The 20956-nt window shown below is 44.7% G+C and overlaps 1 protein-coding gene across 2 annotated transcripts in view; it reads right to left on the reverse strand.

Annotated features, from left to right (window-relative positions):
• PARG (poly(ADP-ribose) glycohydrolase) overlaps positions 1-20956 on the reverse strand; it is a 379986-nt gene that overhangs the window by 234851 nt on the left and 124179 nt on the right. For both annotated transcript variants that reach the window (XM_082268024.1, XM_082268025.1), the window contains one exon: positions 14889-14981. In XM_082268024.1, coding sequence (XP_082124150.1) covers positions 14889-14981 — 93 coding nt within the window. The remainder of the gene's footprint in view (positions 1-14888; positions 14982-20956) is intronic.

Below are 20956 nucleotides of genomic sequence, written 5' to 3' on the forward strand. Positions count from 1 at the left end.
AATGGCTCAGTTAATCACCTGACTTAAATCCAAAAGAAAATTTATGGAAAGAAATAAAGATCAGAGTTCATAGAAGAGGCCCACAAATTCTTCACGGTTTAAAGACTGTTTGTGTGGAAGATTGGGCTAAAATCACACCTGAGCAATGCATGCGACTAGTTTCTCCATACAGGAGGCATCTTGAAGCGGTCATCACCAACAAAGGATTTTGTACAATGTATTAAATACATTTCGGTTACTTTGTTCAATACTTTTTCCTTGTGTCATTCCATTTTTTTACACATAACTTAAAGAGGTTGAGTACACCCCTTTTAAAAAGTAAGATTTTAATCATTATCTCGAACACAAGAACAATTTCCAAAATATTACCAAAACTGAGTTTTATATAACATGTTTAGCTCATTACATGAAAGTAACGTGAACAATATAACTTCGATTACAAAAAACCTTCAGTTTTACTCAAATTCGTTGATGCAAAAATGAATACACCCCACAACAAAAGCTACAACATCTAGTATTTTGTATGACCTCCATGAGTTTTAAGGACAGAACCAAGTTTTCTAAGCATGGAATGAACAAGTTGGCGACATATTGCATCATCTATCTTTTTCCATTCTTCAAGAACAACCTCTTTTAGAGCCTGGATGCAGGATGGAGAGTGATGCTCAACTTGTCTCTTCAGAATTCCCCATAGGTGTTTGAATGGGTTTAGATCAGGAGACATACTTGGCCACGGAATCACTTTCACCATGTTCTTCTTCAGATAGGCAACAGTGGCCTTTGATGTGTGTTTTGGATCATTGTCATGTTGGAAAAGTGCACGACGACCAATGGCAAGGAGTAATGGTAGCATCTTCTCTTTTAATATAGAGCAGCACATCTGTGACTTCATGATACCGTCAATGAAATGCAGCTCCCCGACACCAGCAGCACTCATACAGCTCCACAGAAGGACACTTCCACCACCATGTTTCACTGGGAGGCACCATGCATTTTTTCTTTGTACTCCTCACCTTTGCTTCCCATACAGTTTTGAAGCCATCAGTTTCAAAAACATTCATCTTGGTCCTATCACTCTAGAGTCCCAATATTTGTCATTTTTTTTCAGCATGGGCCCTAGGAAATTCTTTTATGCATGGGCTTTAGTAGAGGCTTCCTTCATGGACGACACCCATGCATGCCATTCCTCTGCAGTGTAGGCCATATTGTGTCACAAGAAACAAACGCCCCACTTTGCCTTTCTACTTTTTTTTAGCTAACTGAAGTGAAGTTGCACAGCGATATTCTTTAACCCTTCTCATCAGAAAATGCTCCTGTCGAGGTGTTCACTTTTATGGGCGGTCTGAAAGTCTCTGTAAGATGGCTGCAGTTCCATCTTTGTATCACTTTTGAGTTAGTATTCTGACTGAGAAGTAAAGCTTTGCTAACTTTCTTGTAGCCTTGTAAACAAGGCAGACCGCTATTCTGTCAGGGAGGAAAAGAGATCTTGTGTTTTAGCTAAGCTGAAACTCAGATCTCTATTTTCCTCTAGTACATTCAGTCCCCCTACAGTTAGAGAGCACTCCCTAGGAGCATGCTTAACCCCTTGATCACCCCTAGTGTTAACCCCTTCCCTGCTAGTGTCATTTATACAGTAACCATGTGTTTTTTTAGCACTGTATCGGTGTCAATGGTCCCCAAAAAGTGTAACATAGTGTCAGATTTGTCTGCCATAATGTCACAGTCCTGCCGATCACCACGATTACTAGCAAAACCAATAAAAAAAAAAAAAATTAAAAAAAAAGTCCATAACTGTATCCCATAGTTTGTAGAAGCTATAACTTTTGCGCAAACCAATCAATGTACACCTATTAGGTTTTTTTTTTTTTACCGAAAATATGCATCAGAATACATATTGGCCTAAATTGATGAAAAAAATAATTTTTTTTTTGGGAATGCTTTATATCATATATATATATATTTTTTTTTTTTTTTTCAAAATTGTCGGTCTTCGTTTATAGTGCAAAAAATAAAAACCGAAGGTGAACAAATACCACCAAAAAAAAAAAAGTTTATTTGGGTACAGCATCGCACGACCGCGCAAAATGTTAGTTAAAGCAACGCTGTACCGTATCGCAAAAATTGGTCTGGTCAATAAGGGGGTAAAAGCTTCCAGAGCTGAAGTGGTTAAGCAATACACTTTTATAATCAACTGTCTGCTGGATACTTGTTTAACCACTTGAAGACCAGGCATTTTCTGGCACACATTTACATCTGGCACACGTTTACATGTGAAAATCTTTTTTTTTTTTGCTAGAAAATTAGTTAGAACCCCAAGCATATATTTTCTTTTTCAAGCAGATGCCCCATAGAATAAATTTGATGGGCTTTACAATTTTTTTATGTCATATGGTATTTGCGTAGCAGTTTTTCCAAATGTAATTTTTGGGGGGGAAAATACACCTTTTTAAATTTTAATGCAAAAAACCCCCAACAAAACGTAACCCCCTTTTTTTGTTAAACATAAAAGACGATGTCAAGCCGAGTAAACAGATACCTAACAGGTCAGGCTTTAATATTGTGCACACCCGCACAATGGCGATAAACAACGTAAATTTTACTATGCATAGGCAGCGCTTTAAAAGCCTTTACAGGTTACCACTTTACATAGATGTACAGAAAAGGTCTAGTGCTAGAATTACTGCCCATGATGTGACATTCGCGGTGATACCTCACATGTGTGGGACGATCGTGGTTTGCATGCGTTCAGGACCAGCACAAGCGCTCGCCTTTGAACGGGGGGACGTGGGCACTTTCAATTTTTTTGTTTTAATTATGAATTTAGATTTTTTTTTTTTACACTGTTGCTTTAAATAACGGAATTTTTGTAAAATCTTACCTGTAAAATTCCTTTCTCTGAGTCCTCCGACAGTCGCCGCCTCCTCTAAGTCATCACTATTGGGTATTGTCCACCTATCCGTAGGAATAGCTAGGCATATAGACTTAGTCAAAAGACAAAAGGCATTAGCATATACACACCCACGGGGGCTGTCCCATCTGGTCAATACCCCCCCCCCTGCATCACCACTCCCAACTCAGTTTTGGTAGTATAGCAGTAGGTAATAAGAACCCCAAAAGAGGGGCGGGGGCGGCGACTGTCGGAGGACTCGGAGAAAGGAATTTTACAGGTAAGATTTTACAAAAATTCCGTTATTTAAAGCAACAGTGTAAAAAAAAAAATCTAAATTCATAATTAAAACAAAAAAATTGAAAGTGCCCACATCCCCCCGTTCAAAGGCGAGCGCTTGTGCTGGTCCTGAACGCATGCAAACCACGATCGTCCCACACATGTGAGGTATCACCGCGAATGTCACATCATGGGCAGTAATTCTAGCACTAGACCTTTTCTGTACATCTATGTAAAGTGGTAACCTGTAAAGGCTTTTAAAGCGCTGCCTATGCATAGTAAAATTTACATTGTTTATCGCCATTGTGCGGGTGTGCACAATATTAAAGCCTGACCTGTTAGGTATCTGTTTACTCGGCTTGACATCGTCTTTTATGTTTAACAAAAAAAGGGGGTTACGTTTTGTTGGGGGTTTTTTGCATTAAAATTTAAAAAGGTGTATTTTTCCCCCCAAAAATTGCATTTGGAAAAACTGCTACGCAAATACCATATGACATAAAAAAATTGTAAAGCCCATCAAATTTATTCTATGGGGCATCTGCTTGAAAAAGAAAATATATGCTTGGGGTTCTAACTAATTTTCTAGCAAAAAAAAAAAAAAAAGATTTTCACATGTAAAACGTGCGCCAGATGTAAATGTGTGCCAGAAAATGCCTGGTCTTCAAGTGGTTAAACAAGTATCCAGCAGACAGTTGATTATAAAAGTGTATTGCTTAACCACTTCAGCTCTGGAAGCTTTTACCCCCTTATTGACCAGACCAGTTTTTGCGATACGTCACAGCGTTGCTTTAACTAACATTTGCGCGGTCGTGCGATGCTGTACCCAAATAAACTTTTTTTTTTTTGGTGGTATTTGTTCACCTTCGGTTTTTATTTTTTGCACTATAAACGAAGACCGACAATTTTGAAAAAAAAAATATTAATTATATATTATATATATATATATATAATATAAAGATTTTACAAAAATTCCGTTTTCTCTTACGTCCTCCGACAGTCGCCGCCTCCTCTAAGTCATCACTATTGGGATGTCCCAAAGCAGTATAGACATGAGGGGTGGGAGACGCAACCGCAGAAAAGGCAACGCGGTACCCACATCAGAGAAAGGAATCTTACATGCACCGTAAGAACCAACTGGGCAACAGAAAAAAACAATGCTCAACAGGAGCAACAGCCCAGGAAAGCAAATGCCAACAGCCAGGGGCCCAGAGAAAAATTCAAAGGTCCATCATGGCACTGCCGCACTGAGAACTTTGCGGCCAAAAGAAGCATCAGCTGATGCCAGAACGTCTACTTTGTAGAACTTGGAAAAAGTGTGCACCGATGACCAAATCGCCGCCTTGCACACCTGGGTCACCGAGGCCCGATGCCAACAGGCCCAGGAAGTACTCAAAGACCTGGTAGAGTGCGCCTTAACAGGGAAGGGCGGAACCCGTTCCTTCAAGGCATAGGCCTGATCAATGGTCTGTCTGATCCACTTGGCAATAGTTGCTGCCGATGCAGCCATGCCCTTCCGAGGTCCCTCAGGAAGGACAAAGAGGGAATCCGTCTTCCGAAATGATTCCGTAGACGACAGGTAAACCCTGATCGCCCTGACAACATCCAAGGAATGCAAAGCAATCTCCTTTGGATGCTTAGGCTTTGTACAAAGCGAAGGTGTAACGGATCTTTGTACCCCAGCTGGGCACATCCGCCGAATCTGTGTCTCCTGTCCTCCAAACGCACCCACAGCCTGCGGAGAAGCCATATCCAGCCCGTAACCCCTCAACCACGAGACAATCCACACAGGTGTTGAGGGTTAACCATGCAGAGCTTAAACTGTTTATTACATTCCAAGACACAGTTTTACATACAGTTAGGGAAACTCCCCTTAGCCTTTCCACAGAAGGGGGGGGAAGGGAACCAACCAATGAGAACTGAACATTTGTACATTTGAAACAAGCAGTCTTAATACACACCCCCTGCGGAGAGATGTCTCCAACTCAGACCATTGTCTGCCATGAATCCACACACTTAGACACAGAAACAGGAGGGGGGGGATGGGTTGTAACATTACATTACATTAACTCAATGCCATGAGTCAGTTGTTCAGAGGATAAATAAAGGGAAAATAAAATGCAATGTCCCAAACTCATAAGAAAATGACACAAAGGGGTTTACAATCCAGGGACAGGGTGATCCGTCACCCATAGTGACGGCTAGTACCGTCACATCTCTTCCCCCCAAAGGTAGACTAATCCAGGTACTAGACCTCCAACTGGTCTGTGCCTGAATTAGTCGGGTAACAAGTCCCAAAGAGTCAATGTCTGTTTGCCTGGATAATTCATCGGCGTTGCCGTTTTGCTTCCCAGGGCAGTAGTGGATGGTAAAGTCAAAAGGCTGCAGCGCCAAACTCCAGTATCTTCTGGCCCATAGTCTGTCGGTAGGAGGCTTGCGCACAGTCCCCTCCAAAACACACAGTGACAGTGGGTTCTGTCACATTTCTCCCCTTTTAAAAACAGGCTAACGAGGTTCCTGACCCTCAAATGGTCTGGACCTGCATTAGTCACAAACTTCCACCCCAGGCAACCAGGAAAACTAAAAGAACGACTCTGGCGCTGGGGAGCAAAACCGCACATAGGGTCTCCCATGAATAAAAACAGCCGCTGCAGAGTGGGAACAGCTGTCTGCACTCCTCTGATCCAGGGCTGGGTTGCAGATATTGGGGGGAGCTGAATAATCCTCTGCCCTGATGCCAGTGCTTCCGCTGGTAGGGAATGTAGGCTGGTAGGGCTATGCATTTGGGGAGAAAAAGGTACTTGCTTTTCTCCTGGTGTAGTTACGAGCCGCTGAGAAGGTATCTTGCAGGGACTGTCTCCCGGATTCTTCATCTCTGGTTCTGATGCTGGGCAGAGACCATCAGCACTCTGTCCTGTAGCCAGCGCTTCTGCCGGAGGGATAAACACTGGGGTAGTGTCCAATTGCTGGGGAGGGAGAATTGCTTCCTCTACTCCCGGTGGGGATATCTGCTGTTGGGAAAACAGATCACGCAGATCCTCTCTCAGACTCTCCGGATCCAACTCTTTTTCTGATGCTGGGCAGATGCCAGGGGCACTCTGCCCTGTAGCCAGCGCTTCTGCTGGGGCGATAAACACTGGGGTAGTGTCCAAGTGCTGGGGAAACGGCTCACTGAGGTCACCCCTCGGACTCCCTGGATCTACCTCTGAGGGTGGGCAGAGGCCAGCGGCACTCTGCCCCGTAGCCAGCGCTTCTGCTGGGGGGATAAACACTGGGGTAGTGTCCAAGTGCTGGGGAAACGGCTCACTGAGGTCACCCCTCGGACTCCCTGGATCTACCTCTGAGGGTGGGCAGAGGCCAGCGGCACTCTGCCCCGTAGCCAGCGCTTCTGCTGGGGGGATAACCACTGGGGTAGTGTCCAAGTGCTGGGGAAACGGCTCACTGAGGTCACCCCTCGGACTCCCTGGATCTACCTCTGAGGGTGGGCAGAGGCCAGCGGCACTCTGCCCCGTAGCCAGCGCTTCTGCTGGGGGGATAAACACTGGGGTAGTGTCCAATTGTTGTGGAGGGAGAATTGCTTCCTCTACTCCCGGTGGGGGTATCTGCTGTTGGGAAAACAGCTCACGCACATCCTCTCTCAGACTCTCCGGATCCAACTCTTTTTCTGATGCTGGGCAGATGCCAGGGGCACTCTGCCCTGTAGCCAATGCTTCTGCTGGGGCACCAGATGAGATACTCTGGACTTGCTGCTGATCACCATTTCCCAGCCTTCCAGCGCCTGTCTCAACTCCCCCTTCTGAGACCTTCATGCTATTAGCTTGTCTCGCTGCCTGGGGGACCTCCGGTGCGTTCCGGCATTCTAGCGCTCGCAGTGCCCTCTGTATCATCGCTGCTTCTTCCATTGCAGTTAGTACGGGAAAACGCAGGGTCACCCCTGGCCCCATTTGCTTCTCATCTTCGTGACTGTCTGCTATTTCTCTCGGACAGTCCCAGGCAACGGGAGCCATGCCAGGCTGCTGATCACCGTCAAACAGCCGCTTGTAGGCAATCTCGAGCTCCCATTCCTGCTCAACCAGGAACTCCAATTCCTCCAGGTCACACGCCTCGTCGGGGAGGTCCAGCACCTCATCTCGGAAATCCAGAATGTGTTCCAGCCGCCACTCCTCATCGCTCCCAAAGTCTGGGTCTCCGTACATTTTTTTGATGGAGCAGCCCCACGCCGCCATAGCCAACGCCTTCTGTTGGGCTGCCATCTGCTGTACCTGGCCACAGTTGAGCCGCGAACCACCGGAGGGCTCTGTAGCTGGCGTCCAGCCTCATTTCCTCCTGGACCAATCTTCCGAGCTCCGTCTTCCCTTCATCTCGCGGTCGTTCCCTCAGGAACACCTCTCGCGCACGGTACTGCTTCCGGTACATCTCTGTGGAGGAGGGAAGGATCTTCCCCTGATGGTGCCGCTCGTGGCTTAGCGCCTCATGCAAGAGTTGCCGGCGGATCACATCCTCCCAGCCGAGCCTGGTGTGCTCTGTCGCTGGTCCCCGATGGTGCTTCCGCATGCCTTGCAGCCTCCTCCCGAACTCCGCTCTCATGCTGGCTGGTCCCCGTATCACTCCTCGGCAGCTGCCCAGATCTTGAATCCTGGTGGTGGTTTGGATGTCCTGGACTGCAGGAGACATCCCACCGCTGCCAACCAATGTAACGGATCTTTGTACCCCAGCTGGGCACATCCGCCGAATCTGTGTCTCCTGTCCTCCAAACGCACCCACAGCCTGCGGAGAAGCCATATCCAGCCCGTAACCCCTCAACCAAGAGACAATCCACACAGGTGTTGAGGGTTAACCATGCAGAGCTTAAACTGTTTATTACATTCCAAGACACAGTTTTACATACAGTTAGGGAAACTCCCCTTAGCCTTTCCACAGAAGGGGGGGGAAGGGAACCAACCAATGAGAACTGAACATTTGTACATTTGAAACAAGCAGTCTTAATACACACCCCCTGCGGAGAGATGTCTCCAACTCAGACCATTGTCTGCCTTGAATCCACACACTTAGACACAGAAACAGGAGGGGGGGGATGGGTTGTAACATTACATTACATTAACTCAATGCCATGAGTCAGTTGTTCAGAGGATGAATAAAGGGAAAATAAAATGCAATGTCCCAAACTCATAAGAAAATGACACAAAGGGGTTTACAATCCAGGGACAGGGTGATCCGTCACCCATAGTGACGGCTAGTACCGTCACAGAAGGCAAGACAATTTCCTCATTAAGGTGGAACTCAGTGATCACCTTGGGAAGAAAGGACGGGGGTGTTCTCAACACCACCTTATCCTTGTGAATTATCAATTAAGGGGAGCGGCAAGACAACGCCGCCAGCTCCCAAAAAAGTAGTGTACTGTCCCCTTAAATAGCGCTGCGGAGTGCGCAGCCCACCGCTACTGTCACAGCTATGAAGACCCCCAAAAGGAGAAAGAAACTGAGCCAGAAGCAGTATGCAGAAGAAGACAGAGAGATACACTGCAGAGCCCGCAGATCGTTGCTACCTGTGCTGTCTGAGAGGAAAAGGAAATGCTGCTGGAGGGGGCTGGCTATAAGCCAGACCCCAGGGAAAATGGCTGCCCCATAGGGATGCATAGGAGGCTACGCCAAGATGGGCGCTGACATGCGGCCGAACCGATCGTTCCACCGCCCACAAAATGGCGACGGATGGCGCCAAAATGAGCTGTATACTCGCCCCAGAGGGGCTATACGCTGTGCATAGTAAAAAACATGGCGGACCGCGCGATTTTTCCCCCGCAGCGGTCGCCGCATAACACACAAGTCTGTACCCCCAAACATGCACCTAAGGTGACACTGGGACAGGGACCCCCGGCAAACATACAGATCTGCACACAGCGAACCCCGCAGGGATCGCACAGGGAGTCACACAGGCACAGACATGGGGACACACAGCAACACAGACTGCCACCCCAGGCAGAGGCCCCACACAGAAAAGTACTTACCTGTACCAGATGGCGTGGGGGAGCCTCTATGCACGGATAAACCTCTGTCCTCATCTGACAGGGAGTGCCGTGAGCCAGGGACATGACGCTGCAGTATCGCAGACAAGTCCTGTGAGGTAGCCACCTCATGGCTGCATCCCTGCAGCGAACAGGGATGGGTCGTTCTTAATGCCAGGGCGAACCATAGCTGAACGCTCGATGGGGGGCTGGGGGTCCATCTGACCCTCTGTGCCCTAGAGAATAAGGGTGGCCAGTCCGAATCCCAGCACCGCATGATCCATCTTCATCCGAAGAATAAACTAACACTAAAGCTGACAAAATAAACAGCTAGTAAAGTGAGAGAAAAAAACTGACATTTTTAAAAGAAAATCAAATAAAAGATTTAGGAAGGCTGAGACTGAAGCCCCAGCACAAGGTAGCCTGACTATTCCTGATTGCTAGGCAAACTAAAACTGAGTTGGGAGTGGTGATGCGGGGGGGGTATTGACCAGATGGGACAGCCCCCGTGGGTGTGTATATGCTAATGCCTTTTGTCTTTTGACTAAGTCTATATGCCTACCTATGGATAGGTGGACAATACCCAATAGTGATGACTTAGAGGAGGCGGCGACTGTCGAAGGACGTAAGAGAAAATATATATTTTTTTTTTATCTAATCACTTTTATTGCGGTCACGAGCAATGTAAACATCCCTTGTGACAGCAATAGGCATGTGACAGGTACTCGTTATGGAGGGATCTGGGGTCTATAAATCCCTCCTTTGCAATAGAAAGCATTCAAAAACGCCAAGTACTTTTGATTTTCAAAATCTGGCGCCTTTAAGATTCCAGTAAAGCGGAAGTGGGCACTTTGATGTTAAATAGCAGGGTTATGGCAGCAGATAGCTGCCATAACCCCGGTATTTTTTTTAAATGGCAGGCGGTCACAGCGGTGCTGATCACCTTTATGGGCGGCGGGAGAGGTGCCCTCCCCCCTTCCATTCCCCCTCCTGCTGCTTCCCGGTCCTTTTCCCAGCTTACCTGAGTGGTCGGTAGCGGGAAAACGATTCGGTCCGCTGACCTCTCAGGCAGGAAGTCGAGCGTGGGCAAGATGGCCTTGGAGGACCGGAGCGCTGTCATATGTCGCTTCCTAGCAACGGTTTTAAAAGAGCTTATTTTTTTTTTCTTTTTTAGTGTAGATGTGAGATCTTTTTGACCCCAGATCTGACATAAAAAGAGGTCCTGTCACGCTTATTTCTATTACAAGGGATGCTTACATGCAGACCTAAAACCAGTGACTGTAAAGCAGCATGGTTGATCAGCCCTTGGGACAACTGGTCTTCTCTGAGAGGAAGCCCCCAGGCGACGTTTATGGCCAATAGACTAGTTGGAAGAAGCTCGCCCTTGATTCCTCACAGGGATTGCACAAGCAGTCTGAGTGGAGGATGATACTGGCCTTACTGTGGCCCTTGGACGCCTGTGGCATCTGCCAGAGGAATCCGTGATCTCGCCACGAACCTCTGTATCCTCCTGTAGAGCCGAACCAGCTAAAGGAGCTGCATGTAAGATTGTGCAAACAGAACGGTCTTGAAGGTGGATACCACCAGACTCCGAAACTGTATGCAAAATGGGAGAGAGAACTATCTGTGTGACAGCAGTAGGTAGTAGTAGTTCGGACATCACCTGAACCTTTGTAGGAATTAAATCCACACAAGGAGACTCAGGACCTAAAAAACCTGAAAAGGACAAGCTTTGTCACCCAATTCTGGGAATCTCCAAAATAATAATTTAGTGGATCCCCTTGACGCTCATGAAGGAGGTCCACGAGGCCAGAAGCCAGCGATGAAGTCCCCCCACCCCTGAAGGGGGTCTTGTCATGCGGGTCTGGAGAAGCTAGCTCATCCAGATCATCCAGGGTAGCCGCAAACAAGTGATCGCCTTGAAAGGGCAGATTAATGAGAGCTTTCTTAGAGGCTTGGTCTGCGGACCAATTCTTAAGCCACAGCACACGCCTAATCACCACCGCTGAAACAGAAAGTTTGGACAGATCACGTGCTGTATCCAAAGCTGCATCACAAATAAACAGCAGCCCATGGACCAACTAGTCCGCTAAATCAACATAAGCAGCATGGACCTGCTCACCCCTCAGGCCCAGGCACAAAAAGCTTGACCCATTCAATTAGGGACTGAGACACCAGGGCTCAGGCAAAGACTGGGCTGCAATGTCGAACCAGCCATAGTAAACCTGCTGCGTGCCACAGCCTCCGCTTTCCTGTCAGCCGGATCCTGATGTGAATTCTTGTACATGGATCATGGTAGCTTTGTTCAACCTGGAAATAGGAGAGACCAGAAAAGGGTAATGTTCGTTGTTCCCATTCATTTCAGGAAAACCCTTTAAAATAAGGCACATAAGGAAACCCCTTTGGAGTGTGAGGTGACTTATGCATACCAAACAACCTAGCCACATACGTGGCTACATCAGCAGCATCCTCGATTTTTAAAGTCTCACGCACTGCAGTGATCAGTGCGTCTACCAGCGCTTATCAATTTCACTGCTGTGACCATGGAGGAATCATCCTCACTAATCTGATGGATCTGGCGGTGAGATATTAGGCAGCATCAGGCTCAGAATCAGATGAGAGACTGAGCAGAGAAAGGCGGGGGGAGGCTTCCTCCTGGGCCTTTGTCCACAGGCCACTTCCACCCGGGACACTAAGGACTGCAACCTCCATGAGGGATTCAGTGGGGGAGATGTGACCCTGAGGCTACATAAAAGGAAAGGAAGACCTTGCAGTACAAAAACAATCTTTTGGCACCACTAAAGGAACCCCCCCCAAGTCTCAGGGTACCCATCAGCAGAGAGAAAGCTAACAGGGACCCCCAAGGTCTCACCCTACTGATCGGTGGAGCGCCGAGAATTCAGACCCAGCATCACCATGGATGCCATTCCCTGTTCATATGTCCCAAGCATAGGAAGAGGAAACTGAGGAGGAGCTACAGCTTAGCCACGAGGCTTCAGTCGTCTCCAGCGTCTCCTGGACTAAAGGAAAATGGCCCCGTGACATCATCGGGCTACACAAACATGATCACCAGCTGGAGCCTAGCCAGACTAAGGAAAAATGGCCACCATCAGCTACAGATGCTGAATCATGCTGCCAGGATCTTTCCTGAGCCCTCTGCAACGCTGCACCCTCTGCAAGGGGCAGGACACATGTTAGGGGAGGCTCCGCTGCACACTCTGCACCAGTCTCTGCACTATACCCACACTGCAAACAGTAGGACATTCACCTAGGGGTCTCCTACACTGGGACCCCTCCAGACTACCAGGGCATGATGTACACTATCCCAGAATCCTTACAGAGTGGGGATAGCGGGAGGAGACCCCAGGGGTCTCTGCTGCATCCTCTGCTTTGGGATCCCCACCAAACTCCAGGTCCAAACAGGGGGGAAAGGGAGTGGGGGTAGCCCAGCTCACTGAAGGATTTAAGTATGGGAGGAGGGAACCTGCAGGCCGGTCCACCCGTCCCTGGAGGTTACCCACGTCCAACCCAAAAAACCACCAAAAGGGGAAGAGGGTGACTGTACTTACCCTTCAATAGTGCGGGTAATGCTCCAGAGAGAATCCTCGCCTCCAAAAGTAGGGGAGATGTCGGGCCAAGAGACCGCTGCGACTCAGACCCACACCCGGTCGTATGCGACCCTGTGGGACGTTTAACTCGCGGGCCAGCCTCTGTACGTGAGGCTATGTTGCGGCCGACCTTGTGCGTAGCTGCCGTCTGAACGCACTCTGGCCCAGCCCGGCGGTTGATTTTTTTCTCTCGGGAAAGCTACAAATACAAAAAAGATGTAGGGAGGGAAAAAAGATTTTGGCCTTTTTTCATTTATATTACAAAAAATAAAAATCCCAGTGGTGATCAAATATCAGCAAAAGAAAGCTCTATTTGTGGGGGGGGAAAAAAACGCAAATTTTGTTTTGGGTGAAGTGTTGCATGACCTCGTAATTACCAGTTAAAGCAGTGCAGTGCCAAATTGCAAAAAGTGCTCTGATCAGGAAGGGGGTTACATAGTTAGTCTGGTTGAAAAAGACACAAGTCCATTTGGCTCAAGCAATTGAAAAAAAAAAAAAAAAAACACAACAGTAATGAAAACCCAAAGATACAATCCCATATACACAATCCTATACCGCAGTTGATCCAGAGGAAGGCGAAAAACCCCTCAGCAAAGCATGATCCAATTTACTACAGCAGGGGGAAAAAAATTCCTTCCTGATCCCCCGTGAGGCAATCTGATATTCCCTGGATCAACTTTACCTATAAATATTAGTACCCACGTATATTTAGTCCACCCAGGAAATAATCAAGGCCATTTTTAAAACAATCTAGTGAGCTAACCAGAGCCAGAACCACCTCTGGAGGGAGTCTATTCCACATTTTCACAGCTCTTACGGTAAAGAAACCTTTCCATATTTGGAGACTAAATCTGTTTTCTTCTAGGCATAAAGAGTGCCCCCTTGTCCTCTGTGTTGACAAAGTGAATAACTCAACACCAAGTTCACTATATGGACCCATTATGTATTTATACATGTTGATCATATCCCCCCTTAATCTCCTCTTCTTTAGCTCCGGTGTGAGAATTACCTACCCGTGAGAAAAACCTACCCTCGTCACTTCCGGTGCACGGCAGTGTGTGTAACGCAGCGGTTACATTACAACAGCTGTGCTGCAATAGGAGTCATCTCCACTCCTATCCCTGTCACTTCTCTGATGTTGGCTAGTAAATATAAAAGCGGCGGCGGGTGTATGAAAAGATAAATCACGGAGCAGAGAGCCGCTTTTATATTTACTAGCCAAGATCAGGGAAGTGACAGGGACAGGAGCGGAGATGACTCATATTGCAGCACAGCTGTTTTAATGTAACCGCCACGTGGGTAGGTTTTTTTTCACGGAACACCGTGATCATTTCATACTAGTGCGCATGCGCACTAGTCAGCTCCTCAGCTGTTCCATTACGTATCCGGGGCTGTGAGCATGCGCACTGCTCAGCTGTTCCTGGCAGGAAGTGACGAGGGTAGGTTTTTCTCACGGGGTAGGTAATTCTCACGGAACACCGGAAGGGTAAAACCTTCCGGAGCTGAAGTGGTTAAAAAGTCCAAGCCATGAATTGTTACCCTCAGAATAGAATAGAATTTGCTCTGCAAAATGATGACTGTATAGGGATTTGGCTGAAAAAAATATGTATATATGTAATAATGTAAGTTATCTGAAAACCAAAGCAGGATGCAAAAACATGTTGTCTTACATCTTGTTTGTCACTCCTTTACACTGTTAGGCTCTAAATGAATTGTAGGATACATGGAATTTATCAGCAAGCAAGGATATAAAGGAATATTTCTGGACCAGTCCTGGGTTCGGATCCTATTTCTGCATGACAGTCCAAACTGGGTGCTTTTAAGCAGGAGGTCTTCTCATGACCCACTAATAATCCAAGTGTAGATGGTAAAGATTTCTTTCCAACAGAAGATAACCTGCAGTCCTTTTTTACCTATTCTAATGCTGCAACTGCAATACAGGTGGTTGACTGTTTTTATAGTGTTCTGAAAGGGGTTTATATACCACATTAATTGTAAGCAATGTGTGACAAAGACATACTAGTTAGAAAATGAATATATTTGATGGTCATTATCTAGTTATTACATAGTTTTGCTTACTACTCTTGATCCATGCCTATAGGTCTTAGTCTTTTACCTTTGTACAAAGCTTTTGAAGTCGGAGGGCCAAAGAAACCATGTCAGGAAGAAGGGAACCGAACAGATGTGTGCTCTCAGCCTCTTCCATCACCTGCACAAGAAGAAAGAGAAAAGCACACTTAATATTTTAAAAAGATTTAAACAGCTAAACATGTTTTTAAAGATAGGTCTAGGCAACAGCAGAATTTTATTCTTTACGGGAATAGGATCTGTTTATGAAGAAATTGGGTCTATTTCCAGGCAGGCTATTATGCATACCATGACATGTCAAAAAAAAAAAAAAAGGGAGGGGACTACAGAGTAACCCCAAGATCAAGTCTTTAGCTTCTAAATAGGCATGTTTTTCCAGTGGCATTTCACTTTTATAGTTTATGTGCTGGAATGGACCTCTCTGATTAAAAGCCGAGCTGCAAGACCTAGACATTTTATAACCGAGATCTCCATCTCCTATGCTTTATTTATCTATATAGGATAAAGAAGCCTTCATAAGTGATTAATACACAAAAAAAACATGCCAAATGACAAAAATTACCAATAGTGCCCCATTACTTATCAAGAGTACTCTCTAAATCACATTACATTAGCTGAGAAAATGTACTTTAAAACAGGAGAGAAACTTTGAAATGTAATATCGTATTTTTTTTTTTTATACACCGCTTAAAATTACTGAAAGAAAACCTGCAAGGACCGCTTAAGCTTTCCAGAAAGCAGAAAACGTAAGAACATGATTTTTTCTAAAAAATAAAAATAATGTACAAGCATTTAGCCTATTCTCCCTGGAGAAGAGACGCTTGGGAGGAGATATGACAGCGGTATAAAACTACCTCAATGGTGATCTCGGCGTGGGAAAAAAAAGATTCAGTTTCAGCCGGCCCCGCTGTAACAGATATTCGCAATCCTTTGATGTCGGACACCCAAAAAAACACTTCACTGGTCTGGGGATTTTAAATTCCCAGCGGCTTTCTCTTCTCTCCTTGCAGTGCTGACTGTACGGGCTAGACGGCTTCTGATTGGTCAGCGTCATCCGTGTGATGTTGCTGTCCAGTTATAATTCCTGTAATCTGTACTGGCTCAGCAATACAGACACAAGAGTGTCAAATCCCCAGACCGGTGAAGCAGCTTTTCAGTGTGACAGTGAGGGATCGCGACAATCTAGTACAGCGGGACTGGGTGGGATGGAGAAAGGGTCCAGTGTAAGGTCACCTAACAGATTTTCTGTAAAGGTGAACTTACACCTTAAGAAGACACGCAGCCACTCAATGAAATTGGAGGAGAAGAGTTTTGGAGGCGAGGAGAAGAATACCTCTCAATTGTTATTGAGGTCTGTGTCCCTATTAGGGAAATTTACCCTATTTGTCAGGTTTACCATTATCATTAAAAGTAAAAAATAATTCTCATATATTGAATTGTCCCCCAGAAAAAAAATAGAAGGGAAATATTCCAATGGGGACACTAGTTCTGGTAACTTGGGGGTCCCCAAGAGATTCTCCTAATTTGCAGAAATTTCCTCCCAGTTTGGCTCTGGGACAGGAAGTGAAGGTAAATCTTTCCAATGGCAAAAATAAACCTTACAGGGGTTATAGCCCTTACTTTATCCAAAATGATAAAATTAAAAGTTTTGCCTATAGTTCTATTTTAACCTTAAACTGCATAGGGGACTCTTTATTGTCAGAGCGGTAAGGATGTGGAAGTTCCTTCCGCAATCGGTGGAGTCAATGAGAAGTGTCAATAGATTCAAAAATTCTTAGATGGACATCTTCGTGAACAAATAAACACACAGATGCACACACACCTACACATGTTGAACTGGATGATCTGGTGTCTTTATTCAAGCATATCAACTATGTAACCAGTGTTTGCTTTAACCATGATCACTATAAATTAGCAGGAGACCTAAGATGACAAACACTGTGCTGGTCTTCTATGTGCTGGGCAACTCAAGCCAGAAAAGGTTTAAAAAAATGTATATATATATATCTCCACTGTTCTATTTTATATTTACAATATTCTAACCACAGCAACCTGGTAATGTACAGCTACTATTTAATTGAACACCGTTTCCCAGTCTCTTATTGCACAAATAAAAATAAGAAAATCAAAAAAGGATCCATGAAAAATTAAATGCATTCAATATACTGAATCACACAGTATTGCTAGCTGTCAGAATAGGTTATAGCTTGTATGACTGGGTCCTGACATCAAGCTTTTGAATGTGACATATGAATAGGAGGCTGTCATGCTTTATTGCAAGTTATAGCATTCATCAAAATGGTTCTAGAAAGAAGCCACCTTACTAGAGGCCTAGTTACTGAATTATCTATGCTAACAGATAGAAGACAAAGATAAATCAATAAAGTTATTTTGTAATGGTAATTGCTACTCATAAAACACATAAAAACAACTTAAAAGAACAAAGAAGATTATTAAAATTAAAAAAGATGGTCACTGATGTCTAGATCACTATTCTAAAACAGAAATAATCATGAAAGGTTGGCATTCACACCAATTAGAGCAGGAATATGGAGCACAGAAGTGCACTGACACAGCAATGCCGCTTCTGCATATACTTCAGTCTAATTGTAACCAGTAGTAATTCCCACAGCTGACTGCATGTTTAGAACAGCAGTTCCTTAATAAAAGGGAATGTTGTGTGAATTTTATTGGTGAACCAAACTGCACTGTGTGTAACAGCTAGTAGTTTCTCTACCACAATTTTTTAATACTTCAATTTACAATTTCATAAAGTTGCATTTTTGTATATCTTTGTACTTATTCAATAAAGTTTTAAAACCCAGTACATACAGTATGCTGTTATATACCCACATGCTTTGAGAAATACCTGGAGGATACCTGTACCTTTAAGAGAGTAAAAATGTCTATCACTGTATTAACAGATGCTGGAATAAATATTGCCGTAAGTAATGACCCAGTGTCAACGTACACTGCTCCTCTGAAGGGAACGATCAAGCTTACTTGACAGTCTAAACAAGATGAGGAGACGGCACTGGCCACTATTAAAAAAAAGAAATATAGAAAAAGAACAAAAACCCTCTGCTTGACAGCTCATCAAATCATACAAAACTAACACAAGACGCATGATCCTGGACAGACCTATCCATCACATCACAAGAAGGAATAATCAAGATTGAAAATGCCGAGTGCATGCAAAAAGAAAAAAAAAAAATCAGTTTAGCATCTTTTTGGTGTCAAGATATTTTATTTCAATCCCTTTACTTCTTGACTGAGTTAGAATAATTTCTTTCAAAATATGAATGTATCCTTCAGCCACTAAGCAGAGATTCTGAACACTGCCTTTTACAGATGAAGGATTTGGATGGGTTTCCTAAACATACTTAACACACTGGGTTATTCGGATATCGACACTGGTTTGAGAAACGCAGAAAAAATCCTTATTAAAGGCTAACTCCACCTTTAGCAACATGTTGCTTAGCAAACAACCCTGCATCCCCAAAATGCCCCTCTTTGTGACATCATGTTGGGGTTCTTCTACCCCGCAGCAGACATCACTTTCAAAAATCAGAGCAGCTGTGTGGGTGGGTGGGTGGGTGGGTGTGTCGATATTTTGTGTGGCCACGATTATTTTCCAGCACTGCCCTAACCCTTTTGGGCATGAAGTTCACCAGAGCGTCACAGGTTGCCACTGGAGTCCTCTTCCACTCCTCCATGACAACATCACAGAGCTGGTGAATGTTAGAGACCTTGCGGTCCTCTATCTTAAGTTTGAGGATGCCACACAGATGCTCAATAGGGTTTAGGTCTAGAGACATGCTTGGCCAGCCCATCACCTTTACCCTCAGCTTCTTTAGCAAGGTATCATCTTGGAGATGTGTTTGGAGTCGTTCTGTTGGAATACTGGCCTGCTGCCCAGTCTCTTAAGGGAGGGGATCATGCTCTCCTTCAGTTAGTCACAGTAAATGTTGACATTCATGGTCCTTCAATGAACTGTAGCTCCCCAGTGCCGGTAGCACTCATGCAGCCCTAGACCATGACACTCCCACCACCATGCTTGACTGTAGGCAAGACACCATTGTCTTTGTACTCCTCACCTGGTTGCCGCCACACACGCTTGACACCATCTGAACCAAATAGGTTTATCTTGGTCTCATTAGACCACAGGACACGGTTCCAGTAATCCATGTCCTTAGTCTGCTTGAATTCAGCAAACTGTTTTTGGGCTTTCTTGTGCATCATCTTAAGAGGCTTCCTTCTGGGATGACAGCCATGCAGACCAATTTGATACAATGTGCGGCATATGGTCTGAGCAATGACAGGCTGACCCCCCAAAGCCTTTAACCTCTTTAGCAATGCTGGCAGCACTCATACGTCTATTTCCCAAAGACAACCTCTGGATACGATGCCAAGCATGTGCACTCAACTTCTTTGGTCGACCATAAAGAGGCCTGTTCTGAGTGGAACCTGTCCTGGTAAACCGCTGTATGGTCTTCGCCACCATGCTGCAGCTCAGTTTTAGGGTCTTGCCAATCTTCTTATAGCCTAGGTCATCCTTTTGTAGAGTAACAATTCTTTTTTTTTTAGATCCTCAGAGAGTTCTTTGCCATGAGGTGCCATGTTAATCTTCCAGTGACCAGTATGAGAGAGTGAGAGCGATAACACCAAATTTAACACACCTGCTCCCCATTCACACCTGAGACCTTGTAATAACGAGTCACAGAACACCGGGGAGGGAAAATGGTTAATTGGGCCCAATTTGAACATTTTGACTTAGGGCTGTGCTTACTTTTGTTGCCAGTGGATTAGACATTAATGACTGTGTGTTGAGTTATTTTGAGGGGACAGCAAATTTACACTGTTATACAAGCTGTACACTCACTACTTTACATTGTAACAAAGTGTAATTTCTTCACGTTGTCACATGAAAAGATATAATAAAATATTTACAAAAATGTGAGGGGTGTACTCAATTTTGTGAGATACTGTACATGTGTATTAGGGTTCACATATGATAAGTTTTGCAGATCTTTAATATTTAAACAAAGGGGAAATACCTGAATATTAGTGGTTGTGTCTCAAAAAGCAAGGACGATACATTGTTAAAATAATGCTTCTGTTATACAATATAATGTATCTTCCCATCCAGTGGTTAGTGCATTATACCAGATCTCAAGCACGTACCAATAGTTATTTCTTAAACAATAATTGCTGGAAAGTAATGGGACAGGTGGCTGATGCAAAGTTGTGTGTTCCCAGAAGGTCCATGGATATTTTAAACAGCGAAGCAGAACAGTTTCTTTTTTTTATTGTCTTTCAAAGCCAATTAATGACTTTCAAACACTAATGGGAAACTGCAGCCAACAATCTTATAGAGTTCCAGCTCTTTCCTCCAAAGGAAAATAGGACACTGCAGCTGCAATTAGATTAACTAAAAAAAAAAATTCTACTGGCCAGATCATCAGATTAAAAATGGAAAAAAAAAAAAAAAAAAAAGGAAAATAAAAATGATAAGCAGCAATATAATAAAATATTTGATTTTACTGCTGTGATCGGACTTCTTTTAGAGGGTGGCTAGGTTTGTTTTCCATGGTCCCACTGTATACAAAAAAGTAGACCACAATCTTATTCACTCCCAAGATGGACTGTGGGATTTGTAAGGTGTGTAGAGCAGTGCACATGACCACAACATGCACTGCTCATTCCAAACAAACGAAAGTGAGGTGGAGAAAAAAAGGATTTTTGTTACATACTGTAAAAATCCATTTCTCTGAGTTCCATAGGGTTATATCGCCCCCTACAGGAGTACGACACTAGGCAGAAAAAACACTTGGCTAGGCCTATGGGCAGTCTTAGCTGGTTATACATTCCCCTCTCTGCTATAGGCCTTTAAGTTTAGTAATCAGCAGTATCAGAAGTATCAAAACTCCATAGAGGGGTGAGTGCTGTGTCCACCAATGAACTATTAGGGGAAAAAAATTGGCCTTCAAGAAATATAAAATCAGAGGGCACAGTATTGGCTTTCGACCAATACAAGGAGGCAAATAAGAAGTCTAAACACGAAATCAAGATGGCTAAAATAGACTTTGAGAGACA

The sequence above is a fragment of the Pelophylax lessonae genome (assembly GCF_965119305.1).
Source record: "Pelophylax lessonae genome assembly, chromosome: 9".
NCBI lineage: Eukaryota > Metazoa > Chordata > Amphibia > Anura > Ranidae > Pelophylax > Pelophylax lessonae.